This window comes from Rhinoraja longicauda, chromosome 4 (genome assembly GCF_053455715.1).
Source record: "Rhinoraja longicauda isolate Sanriku21f chromosome 4, sRhiLon1.1, whole genome shotgun sequence".
Taxonomy (NCBI): Eukaryota; Metazoa; Chordata; class Chondrichthyes; order Rajiformes; family Arhynchobatidae; genus Rhinoraja; species Rhinoraja longicauda.
The window spans coordinates 66797118-66809972 of NC_135956.1; the positions used below are offsets into that span (position 1 = coordinate 66797118).

The 12855-nt window shown below is 51.0% G+C and overlaps 1 protein-coding gene across 2 annotated transcripts in view; it reads right to left on the reverse strand.

The window, feature by feature from the left end:
* Window positions 1-12855, reverse strand: part of LOC144592814 (arf-GAP with GTPase, ANK repeat and PH domain-containing protein 3-like) — a 301655-nt gene that overhangs the window by 63840 nt on the left and 224960 nt on the right. For both annotated transcript variants that reach the window (XM_078397926.1, XM_078397928.1), the window contains exon 11: window positions 10733-10901. In XM_078397926.1, coding sequence (XP_078254052.1) covers window positions 10733-10901 — 169 coding nt within the window. The remainder of the gene's footprint in view (window positions 1-10732; window positions 10902-12855) is intronic.

Here is a 12855-nt window from a genome sequence, read left to right on the forward strand (position 1 = left end):
GGTGGGGACGAGGAGTGGGGGGGGGGGGGGTGAGGGAGGGGAGCTGTAGGGAGGCGAGTTGGAGGGGGGAGAGAGCGGAGAAGAAATCTAAATCTGCTTAATGTAATAGACCAAAAAACACACTGATAGTTTGCCACAATGACTCAATGCAGCAACATTAAAAAACAAATTGAAAATCAACAGTAGTATAATTTTGACGTTAAAAGGCTGGCATTTTTTGAAAGCTATTTCACAGAATCGTGGCACCGTGAAAGGTTTCGCACAGGGCCAATCAATGAAAAATTACGCCATTGAGAAATTATTCATCCAGTCTCTTTATCAGAAAACAGAATTTACATCAGCTTTCATGTCCCAACATCAAACTTCAGCAAGAAAACGTTTAAACTGCAGCCGGCAAGCCCGTGTGAGAGACTGGGGCAGGGTTGATGCCCTGTCGGGGTGCAGCACTACCCTCTAACAGAGTCGTATCTACACACGGGATATTGTCCAGCTCCCAACCCCGGCGTACAGAGCACACCAAACCGTACAGCACAGACACAGGCCACTCGGCCCACACCTCCCAGTCCCGGCATGCAGGGAACATTAAACCGTACAGCACAGACACAGGCCACTCGGCCCACACCTCCCAGTCCCAGCGTACAGGGAACATTAAACCGTACAGCACAGACACAGGCCACTCGGCCCACACCTCCCAGTCCCAGCGTACAGGGAACATTAAACCGTACAGCACGGACACAGGCCACAGGCCACTCGGCCCACACCTCCAAGTCCCAGCGTACATTGAACAGTGAACAGTACAGCATGGACACAGGCCATTCGGCCCACAACCTCTCCCAGTCCCGTTGTACATAGAACAGTGAACAGTACAGCATGGACACAGGCCATTCGGCCCACAAAGTTAGTACAACACACTGTCAGGGTAGAATCTATAATTAAACTACAGGCCAAAATCCCTGTCAAGATACAATCAACACCCTATCAAGGTACAGTCTGGGGTAAAGTTGAATATGTTGTCAGGGTGCAGTCCAATTCCTGGTCAGATACACAGAACAGTACACACTCTGACAGGCCCTTCGGCCCATTATGTCCGTGCAGACCACGATGCCCCAGACTGTGCACTCCAGATTTCGGCAACACTTCTCATCAAACACCTCTGCACAGCCCAGCATATCAATCTGACTGCATCTGCCTGCACATGCTCCATTTCCCCACACTCCCTGCCTGTTATGTGTCTATCCAAAAGCTTCTTAAACTTTTCCACCTTATCTGCTTCCTCTCCCTCTCCGGGCACTCACCACCCTCTGTATAAAATAATGTGCCTCATAAATCTCCTTTAAACTTTTCCCCTCACACCATGAACCTATGCCCTCAAATACGTGAGATTTTTGCCCTGGCAAAAAGACTTTGACCCTCACTATGCTCCCCTCAGTTTCTGACGCTCCAGGGAAAACAATCCAAGTTTGTCCAAACTCTCCCTGTAGCTAATACTCTGTAATCCAGGCAGCATTTCGGGTTGAGACCCTTCTTCAGACTGAAAGATAGAGGTAGGGTGTTGGGGGGGGGGGACCAGTGGTACAGATGACAATAATAAACCAACACCCTGTCTTCCCACAGCCCGGCCGATGCTCCCTGTCAATAGACAATAGGTGCAGGAGGAGGCCATTCGGCCCTTCGAGCCAGCACCACCATTCAATGTGATCATGGCTGATCATTCTCAATCAGTACCCCGTTCCTGCCTTCTCCCCATACCCCCTGACTCCGCTATCCTTAAGAGCTCTATCTAGCTCACTCTTGAATGCATTCAGAGAATTGGCCTCCACTGCCTTCTGAGGCAGAGAATTCCATAGATTTATAACTCTCTGACAGAAAAAGTTTTTCCTCATCTCCGTTCTAAATGGCCTACCCCTTTTTCTTAAACTGTGGCCCCTGGTTCTGGACGCCCCCAACATTGAGAACATGTTTCCTGCCTCTAACGTGTCCAACCCCTTAATAATCCTATATGTTTCGATAAAATCCCCTCTCATCCTTCTAAATTCCAGTGTATACAAGCCTAGTTGCTCCAGTCTTTCAACATATGACAGTCCCGCCATTCCGGGAATTAACCTAGTAAACCTACGCTGCACGCCCTCAATAGCAAGAATATCCTTCCTCAAAGCAACGCGCCCGTGTTATCCGTGGCCATCCACTTCCATGGTCCTCTCCGGCAGAGCACAAGGGGCCGAACGACCTCCTCAGGGCCCAAGGAAGTAGATGAGATGGGCGTCTGGACAGACGACTGGACTGGCTCCTGGTCCTAGAGTCACCACAGACTATTCAAAGTAAGTGAGGACCAGAGACATAAAGCAGCCTCGTGGTCTGGACAGACAGCAGCCGGTCTAGACGTTTGTATTTGGGACAGGCAGAGTCTGGGTGGATATGGACAGGTCTAGCCAACTGTAAGTTCTATGAGCAGAATTAGGCCATTTGACCGATCGAGTCTACTCCACCATTCAATCATGGCTGGTCTATCTTTCCCTCTCAACCCCATTCTCCTGCCTTCTCCCCCATTCTCCTGCCTTCTCCCCATAACTCCTGACACCTGCACTAATCACAAATCTGTCAATCTCTGCCTTAAAAATATCCATTGACTGGGTCTTCACAGTCTTCTGTGGCAAGAAATTCCATAGATATACCACCCTCCGATTAAAGAAATTCCTCCTCATCTCCCTTCCAAAGGTACATCCTTTTATTCTGAGGCTATGGTGTCTAGCCCTAGACTCTCCCAATAGTGGAAGCATCCTCTCCACACAGTGCAGCCCAGCCTGGGTGGGCATCGATGGGACTGGCATCAGTACGTGGGCCAGGCGTGTTACCTGGGCGGTCACGTTGGGCCAGATGACGTGTTTTGCCGACATAAAACAGTATTTGCCGGAGACAGATTCTCACTGGTCAGAACAGACTGTGCTTAGCTTGACCACAGCGGCGCACTGGTAGGGCTGCTGCCTTACAGCGCCAGAGACCGCGTTCGATCCTGACTACGGGTGCTGCCTGTATGGACTTTGTACGTTCTCTCTGTGACCCCGTGGGTTTTCTTCGGGATCTCCGTTTTCCTCCCACACTCCAAGGACGTACAGGTTTGTAGGCTAATTGGCTTTGGTAAAATTGTAAATTGTCCCTAGTATTTGTAGGATAGTGTTAGTGTACGGGGTGATTGCTGCTCAGCACAGACTCTGTGGGCCAAAGGGCCTGTTCCCACGCAGTTTCTCTAAACTAAACTAAACTAATATGTCTGAAGAAGGGTCTCGACCCGAAACGTCACCCATTCCTTCTCTCCCGAGATGCTGCCTGACCTGCTGAGTTACTCCAGCATTTTGTGAATAAATACCTTCGATTTGTACCAGCATCTGCAGTTATTTTCTTAAACTAATATGGTGGCCTTATGCAGACAAACAAACAAATGTAGATGCTCGAATCTGGAGCAAAGTGATTCTGCAGGAGGAATTCCATCAGTTCAGCAGCATCTGAGGGGGGAAGTAGACAGACAACGCTCTGGGACGGGACCCTTCATCAGGACTGTTCTACAGAACCCAGAACAGTACAAGAACAGGCCCTTCGGCCCACAATGTATGTGCTGCGTAAAATTAAACTGATCTCTCTGCCTGCACATGGTCCTCATCCTGGCCGAGAGGGGAGAGATTTAAGAGGGACCTCAGGGGCAACGTTTTCACTCCGAGGGTAGTCTGTATCTGGAACCAGCTGCCAAAGGAAGCTATAGTAGCGGGTACAATCATGACTTTCTAAAAGCCATGATTGTACCTGCCTCCACCACCACCCCAGACAGTGCGTTGCAGACAGCCCTTGCCCGTACCAGCAGCCCGTGCACGTGCGGTAGTCCTTGTTCTCGCTGAGACTGCGGCAGGCACTCGGTTACTTAAGGAGTTGTCTCCCAAATTGGCGTGGGGCGGCCAGAGAATCTTGTCAGGAATTCATGAGGCACAACTCTGCTCAGACCACACGTTGTGTTAACACCATTATACAGAGTGGAGTAATGAGGCTTATCCACTAATGCTCCTGACTGCTCCTTTTCCATGTAATTCGCAGTCTTTCTACCCCACCAAGTCGTCGACTTGCTTAAAGCACATCGCCAGCCTCTGCTGCAGGTTGATAGCTGTGCCTAATGCGGATCGGCCCAGGTCATCTGTTGGTCTTAACCAACCATCCTGGAGGGGCCAATCCTGCAATACTTCCCTTCACAGCCTCACCAGCTGAGACTGGGCACAAAGGCAGAGACAGGTTGGGCTGGGCTGGGCTGGAATGGGATGGGCTGGGCTGGGCTGGGATGGGTCGGGCTGGGCTGGAATGGGCTGGGCTGGGCTGGGCTGGGATGGGTCGGGCTGGGCTGGGCTGGGCGATGCTGGGCTGGGCTGGGCTGGGCTGGGCTGGGCTGGGCTGGGATGGGTCGGGCCAGGCTGGGCTGGGATGGGTCGGGCTGGGATGGGCTGGGATGGGTCGGGCTGGGCTGGAATGGGCTGGGCTGGGTTGGGTTGGGTTGGGCTGGGCTGGAATGGGCTGGGCTGGAACAGACTGGCATGGGATGGTGTAGGAAGGAACTGCAGATGCTGATTTACACCGAAGATAGATACAAAACTCAGCGGGACAGGCAGCATTTCTGGAGAGAAGGAATGGGTGGCGTTTCAGGTCAAGCCCCTTCTTCTGAAGAAGAGACTCGACCCGAAACATCAGCCATTTCTTTTTCTCCAGAGATGCTGCCTGACCCGCTGAGTTACCCCAGCACTTTGTGTCTATCTTCTGGCGTGGGATGGGCTGGATCAGACTGGGCTGAGCTGGGCCGGGCTGTACTGGATCATATGGAGCGGGGCCGGGCCAGACTGGTGTTGGATGGGCTGGGCTGCGTCAGACCGGGCTGACCTAGGCTGGGATGAGACATTACTAAACCTCAACCTAATTTTATATACTTCTATCAGATCTTCCCACAACCTCCAAAGCTCCAAAGAAAACAATCCAAGTCTGTCCAACCTCTCCTTGTTGCTAAGACCCTCTAATCCAGGCATCATTCTGGTAAAGCTCTTCTGCACTCTCTCCAAAGCGTCCACGTGCTTGGTGTAACGGGGCGACCAGACCTGCTCGTGCAGCCTGACCAAAGTTCCACAAGTGCTGGACGTGCGTGGATTTATCAGGCAGCTCGCAGCCCGTCAGCTCCGCTCGGCTGCCTGACCATTGTCTACCCGCTGCTTATCGGCACACACCACTGCCGTCACTCTGAATGTCAGCCGAGATTTCACATCCAAAGAGATGTTAATCTGTAGTCAACATGATATAAAATCGATGAGCAGAGTGACCCCGTGACCCCGGCTGTTTGCTGATGTCAGATCCATTGTGGAGCCGCGGAGAGACCGTCACTCTGTGCCGATTCCCCAGAGAGCCAGGAGAGGCCGCGATACCAAGAACTCTGCGCCACACTGTTCCACTGCCACCCACCACTCCTGGGCAGAGTCCCCGGGTGAGTGCCGGGCAGGGAGCTGGGATATCGACAGCTGGCACCACACTGTGGTACTCCTGGGTACCACACCGTCACAGTGCGAGGCAGCAGCACACCATCCCACTCCTGGTGCAGAGAGCCGAGATGTGGAGAGCCCAGCCTCACACTGTGGCACTGTCGGGCAGCACCCAGTGCCACCCCACCCAGCACCCACAGGGTCCCACTACCGGCCGGATCACACCCTGCCCAGTCTACACCCTGCCCACACCCAGCCCAGTCCACACCCTGCCCAGTCCACACCCTGCCCAGCCCTAACCCTGCCCAGCCCACACTCTGCCCAGCCCTAACCCTGCCCAGCCCACACTCTGCCCAGCCCACACCCTGCCCAGCCCACACCATGTCGCCCACACCCTTTTGCCCACACCCTGCCCAGCCCACACCCTGCCCAGCCCACACTGTGCCAGTCCCAGGCAGGGTTAAGGGGCCAAGGCTGTGATGTGGTGTTGGGTGGGTGGGAGACTGGCCGGGGGCTGTTACAGAGTGACAGGACAGTGTCCGAGACAGCACTGACCCTCCCACACCGAGCAGCCAGAGGAAGCTATAGAAGCAGATAAAATTACTACTTTTAAAATTCACTTAGTGGTGATAATGGGGTGGTGAGTCTAAGGAACGAGCTGCCAGAGGAGGTAGTTGAGGCAGGTACAATAACTAATTTGAAAGACATTTGGACATAGATACATGGAAGGAAAGGTTTAGTGGGATATGGGCCAAATGTGGGCAGGTGGAACAAGCTTAGATGGGGCATCTTGGTCGGTCAGGACAAGTTCTGTTTCCACGCTGCGTTTCCACACATTTGCACAGATATATGGGTAGGAAGGGTTGGAGGGATATGGGTCCAATGCAGGTGGATGGGACTAGACCAGAATGCCAATTGGAGGCGTGACAAGATGGGCCGAAGGGTCGTTCTCGAGCCCAGCGACTCGAGTCATCAGACAGTACTCACGGCATCAGGACAGAGGCTGCAACACTCATTTGCATGACCACTTGTCAGTGGTCAAGGCATGGAAAGGGTTAATGAGATTACCGCCCAAGAATGTAAATCTGCTGGAGAGAGAAGTCTTTAAACATTAGAAAAATGTTCCCAGTCAATTCCCGCTGATGGATCATGCTCCCCCCTCCTACACAAACTACATTTGTTCTAAAGGTTAATTGTTTGTGCGCTCTGATTTGAAAATAAAGTCTCCCGTGCACTCTTCTCATCTTCTTTCCTTCCTCCGGCCTAATTAACCTTTCCTGGAATTCATGTCTGAATATGTCCACCTCGAACTCCGCTCAAGTCCAGGGGGACCAGGCAGCAGAGACGTGAAACGCAGCAGAGAGGAGCTCCACTAAACACTCCTGTAAAGTGATAATTACCTCGAATGCCTAATCAAGAGGGGGCTGCAACAGGGGCAGCTACAGACTGACAAGCAGGAACAGGGGGAGTACAGTCACACAGAGTGACAGGAACAGGGGGAGTACAGTCACACAGAGTGACAGGAACAGGGGGAGTACAGTCACACAGAGTGACAGGAACAGGGGGAGTACAGTCACACACACAGGTACAGGAACAGGGGGAGTACAGTCACACAGAGTGACAGGAACAGGGGGAGTACAGTCACACAGAGTGACAAGAACAGGGGGAGTACAGTCACACACACAGATACAGGAACAGGGGGAGTACAGTCACACAGAGTGAAGGAACAGGGGGAGTACAGTCACACACACAGATACAGGAACAGGGGGAGTACAGTCACACAGAGAGACAGGAACAGGGGGAGTACAGTCACACAGAGTGACAAGAACAGGGGGAGTACAGTCACACACACAGATACAGGAACAGGGGGAGTACAGTCACACAGAGTGAAGGAACAGGGGGAGTACAGTCACACAGAGTGACAAGAACAGGGGGAGTACAGTCACACACACAGATACAGGAACAGGGGGAGTACAGTCACACAGAGTGACAGGAACAGGGGGAGTACAGTCACACAGGTACAGGAACAGGGGGAGTACAGTCTCACACACAGATACAGGAACAGGGGAGTACAGTCTCACGCACAGATACAGGAACAGGGGGAGTACAGTCACACACATAGATACAGGAACAGGGGGAGTACAGTCACACACAAAGCGACTGGAACGGGGTAACTATGGATGGGAGGGGGAGAGTTTATAGATGTGTGAGGCAAGTTTTTTTTTACAGAGTGGTGGTGCGTGGAACTTGCCGCCGGGGGTGGCGGTGGAGGCAGTTATGATAGTGGTATTTAAGAGGCTTTTACATAGGCACATGGAAGTGTGGGGAATGAAGGGATATGGATCACGTGCAGACGGAGATTAGTTTAACGGCATCATGTTCAGCAGGGGCACTGTGGACCGAAGGGCCTGTTCCTGTGCTGTACAGTTGCAAATTATGTTTTATAAAGTTGTTCCACACCTCCCTTTTATTCTGTGTCCCGACTAATAAAAGGCCAGTATTCCACTTGCCGTTTCACCACCTTATTGATCTGTGCTGCCATCTTCAGGAATCTTTGTTCCACCAAGGACCATTCACTATACACGTCCTCTCCTTGCTACACTTCACAAAGCATGTTACCTCACATGTCAAGATAATGCCCATCTGTCACAACCATTGCCACCAGTTTATCTGTACTGTCCTGTAGCCTTAGACCATTCTCATTATTAACAACACCAACAACGCTGGTTATGTACACAATTCACGGAGAGCTACAAGAGGAATAACATTGTGCAGTAGGTTACCGGGTATTACCATCACTAATTGCACTCTAATTAGTGCATTGAAGTTATTGACATTGTATTATCCTGTGTATTCATCTGTGGAAATAGGTAAAATTGTCTAGTTTAGCAGCTAGACTAAAAGAATGTTATGTAGGCGGTGAGACTGCAGGGCTGAGGGGAAACCTGGTGAAACAGGATACAAGTATGGCAAGTAATGAGCAAAGCTACAGACTGTTCACATTCATTGTGAGGGGCACTGAGTAAAAGAGGGGGGAGCTTCCTCCTCGGTTATCTCAATGACGGCAGAACACTTGATATTTTTAAAGCAGAGATAAACAAATACTTACTTGTGTGTTATTACAGTCCTCGAGTCATGCAGCATGGAAACAAGCCCTTCAGCTCAACTTGCCCACACCGACCAACATGTCCCATCTACACTAGTCCCACTTGCCCGCGCTTGGCCCATATCCCTCTAAACCTTTCCTATCCAAGTACCTGTCTGATTGCTTCTTAAATATTGCGATAGTACCAGCCTCCACTCAACTACCTCCTCTGGCAGCTCGTTCCATACACACACCACCCTTTGCGGGAAAAAGTTACCCCTCAGATTCCTATAAAATCTTTTCCCCCTCACCTTAAACTATGGCCTCTGGTTCTCGAATGAACAGGTCTGTGAAGCTGCAGTAAGAATGTCATTAAAGTACACAGAGTGCTGGAGTAAATCAGCAGACCAGGCAGCATCTCTGGAGAACATGGACAGGTGACGTTTTAGGTCGGGACCCTACTTCAGTCTGAAGAAAGTTCCTGACATGAAATGTCACCCACCCATGTTCGCCAGAGATGCTGCCTGACCCGCTGAGTTACTCCAGCACTTTGTGTCCTTTTGAGTAAACCATCATCTGCAGTTCCTTGTTTATCCTTTCTTCTTCCTCACGTTGTGTGTTCATGTGTTTTAATCCCAGATCAGATTCCATAACCCATCTCAGGACATTTGGCCCAGTACCAATTCCTCTGTCCAATTCCAATTCCAATCCCTCATCCGTCACCGGTTTCATTTATACTCCTTTTTGTGGGTTATATCTTTGGCTGACAATCTTTCTAAATCTTGGTATGACCTCCTAATTTGTTTCCTAAACATCACCTCTTTCATCAAGCCTTCAATAATCTGTACTAACAGCTTGGAGCCACATTTTCCGCAAGTACAGTACGAATACCAAAAATATTCCAGATGCTCTGGCAAAGGTTCGTTGACCTGAAATGTTGGCCCTGTTTCTCTTTCAACATGTTCCTTGCTTCTGCAAGAATGCAGTATCTGTATCTGTACTCTGTGGACAGCTCAATTGTAATCATGTATAGTCTTTCCGCTGACTGGTTAGCACATAACAAAAGCTCGGGTACATGTGACAATAAACTAAACTCAGAATGTCACTGTTCTGTTGACGATACATATGACAATTAAACTCTCTTGGATTTTGATTCTGGCTCGAGAAACCGTGCGTCAATGGGAATGTGCAGCTGAACAATGAAAGGCATTGGTTTCGTCCTGGCCTTTTCTTGCCTCTTGTTTCCTCCCCTCCTTAAGCAGGCAGCTTTCTGAAAGTGGCAGAATACAATGTGTGGACCCTCCAAATCCCACAATGTTGCTGTACATCCAAACCAATCGAAGGCACAAAATGCTAGAGTAACTCAGTGGGATGATGTTTCGAGTCGAGATGAAGGGTCTCGACCCAGGACGCCACCTATTCCTTTACTCCCGGGATGTCGCCTAACCCGCTGAGTTACTCCAGTATTTTGTGTACATCTTCAATGAAAGGCAGAGCAGATTTGAGAGACCGAATGGCCTATACCTGTCGCTACCCCCAACTATAACGCTATAACGAAGCAACACTATATTCTGCACTCAGGTATTTCTCTCTTTGCACTTGTGTACGTGTGCACGGCTTGCTTGTACTCATGTACGGTATCATTTGACTGGATAGCTCACAAACATAGTTTTCACTGTACCTCGGTCCACGTGACAATAATAAACCGATACCGACAGCAAGCAGCCAAGAATCCACAACAAGGTGATCCCTTGCACAAGGAGAAGGGGCAAGATGAGTAGAGCTTCCTTACACAGACTCCACACTCACTGAACCAGAGGCTGAAGCAACAGCCTCCTCACTGCTGGAGCACCTCTGCCCAGGAAGCTACTGCCTACCTTGGCTGCACCCCCTCCTGGGGCATCAGCCCCCACCCCCATGAGGTCCATGTCCAGGCCCCTCACACAAAGCACAGCCATTCCCTGGGCTAAGCCACCCGCCTACATTGGCTGGTACCCCCCAGGGCACTAATCATCAGACCCCATACCCACTTGTCCTGGCCACTCTGCAGGGGCAGGCTGCCCACCTACCTTGGCTGAGACCATCCCCCTTAACACCGCGCCATGCCTCTGGCACAGAATGCTGCCACTCCCCGGCTGGTCTGCCTGCCTACCTTGGCTGGCTGCCAGCTGCAGGTTGCTCCTGTCCTTGGTCAGGCCGTTGGTCTTGGGGCTGGCACCGGGAGCATTGCTGGCCGAGGCTCGCGGCAGGCGTTTGCCCGGTACTTTCACCGTGGTGCGCAGCAGGTCGATCTCCTTGCCGTGGACGTTCTGCATGTAATCCTGCAGGAGCAGAGAGAGCATGAGGTGTTGCTGCCCCAGCGTCGCAGCAGCGACGGCCAACCCTGCAGTAGCTGCATCGCTCTGCACCGAGCTACACTGGACCAGCTGAGACAGTTATGTCAAGCCCTGCATCGCTCTGCACCGAGCTACACTGGACCAGCTGTGACAGTTATGTCAAGCCCTGCATCGCTCTGCACCGAGCTACACTGGACCAGCTGTGATAGCTATGTCAAGCCCTGCAATGCTCTGCACCGAGCTACACTGGACCAGCTGAGACAGTTAAGTCAAGCCCACAGTAGCTGCGTCGCTCTGCACCGAGCTACACTGGACCAGCTGTGACAGTTATGTCAAGCCCACAGTAGCTGCATCGCTCTGCACGAGCTACACTGGACCAGCTGTGACAGTTATGTCAAGCCCACAGTAGCTGCATCGCTCTGCACCGAGCTACACTGGACCAGCTGTGACAGTTATGTCAAGCCCTGCATCGCTCTGCACCGAGCTACACTGGACCAGCTGAGACAGTTAAGTCAAGCCCTGCATCGCTCTGCAGTGAGCTACACTAGAACACCTCCGACAGATCGCTCTGGGACACAGGATGAGGCCGGACTTCTAGCTGACTGATGGAAGATTTCAAATAACAACATACAAAAGACACTTTGTCCGGTACATGGACAGAATCGTGGAGCTGTACAGCACGGAAACAAGCCCTTCAGCCCAACTCGTCCACGCCGAGAATTAGATCCATTTGGCTCATATTCCTCTAAATCCTCAATGACCAATTGGAAACATGGAGTCATAAGAGCCATACAGCGTGGGAACAGGCCCTTCAACTTGCCAACCAACTTGTCACATCTGCCTGCATTTGGTCCACATTCCTCTAAACCTGCCCTATTCATGTACCTGCCTAAATGCTTCTAAAACATTGCCATAGTACCTGCCTCAACTACCTCCTTCAGCAGCTCGTTCCATATACCCACCACCCTTTGCATGAAAAAGTCACCCCTCAGGTTCGTATTAAATCTTTCTCCTCTCACCTTAAACCTATGTCCCTTGGTAGACACAAAATGCTGGAGTAACTCAGCGGGTCAGGCAGCATCTCTGGAGAGAAGGAATTGTCTCCAGAGATGCTGCCTGACCCACTGAGTTACTCCAACATTTTATGTCTACCTTCAATTTAAACCAGCATCTGCAGTCCTTTCCTGCACACTATGACCCTTGGTGCCTTGATTTCCCTACTCTGGATAAAGTACTCTGTGAATTCACCCTATTTATTCCCCACATGATTTTATACACCTCTCATGATCACCCCTCATCCTCCTGCACTCCAAAGAATAAAGTCCGAGCCTGCTTAACCTCTCCCTATAGCTCAGACCCTCGAGTCCTGGCTACATCCTCGTAAATATTTCCTGCACCCTTTCCAGCGTGACATCTTTCCTATAATATGGAGCGCAAACTGAACACAATCATCTAAATGTAGCCTCACCAATGTCTTACATAACTGCAACATGACCTCCCATGTGCCACTTGCCTGGGATTCTGTAGGCTAGTATTGTTAGTCAAAGTCTTTTCCCATGGCAGGGGTATCCAAGACATGTGTACATGCGTTTAGGGTGAAGGGAAAGGGTGTTGAAGGGGATATGGGAGTACATGTTTTGCACATAGAGTAGGTGATATCTGGGAGGCATTGCCAGTGAGGTGGTGGACTCAGGTCCATTCACCGTGCTCAAGAAAATCGCAGTCAGCCATCATACAACACCCAGGCTCAGGGGCACCACAGGTTTGGCTCTTCCATCATGGCCATCGACAATGTTACCTGCACGGAGAAGCAAGGAGCTGCAGATGCTGGAAGCCTGAGAGAAACACAAAGTTCTGCAGTAACTCAACGGTCAAGCAGCATCTACAGAAGGAATGGGTCGGCTTCTGAAGAAGGGTCCCGATCTGAAACATCACCTGT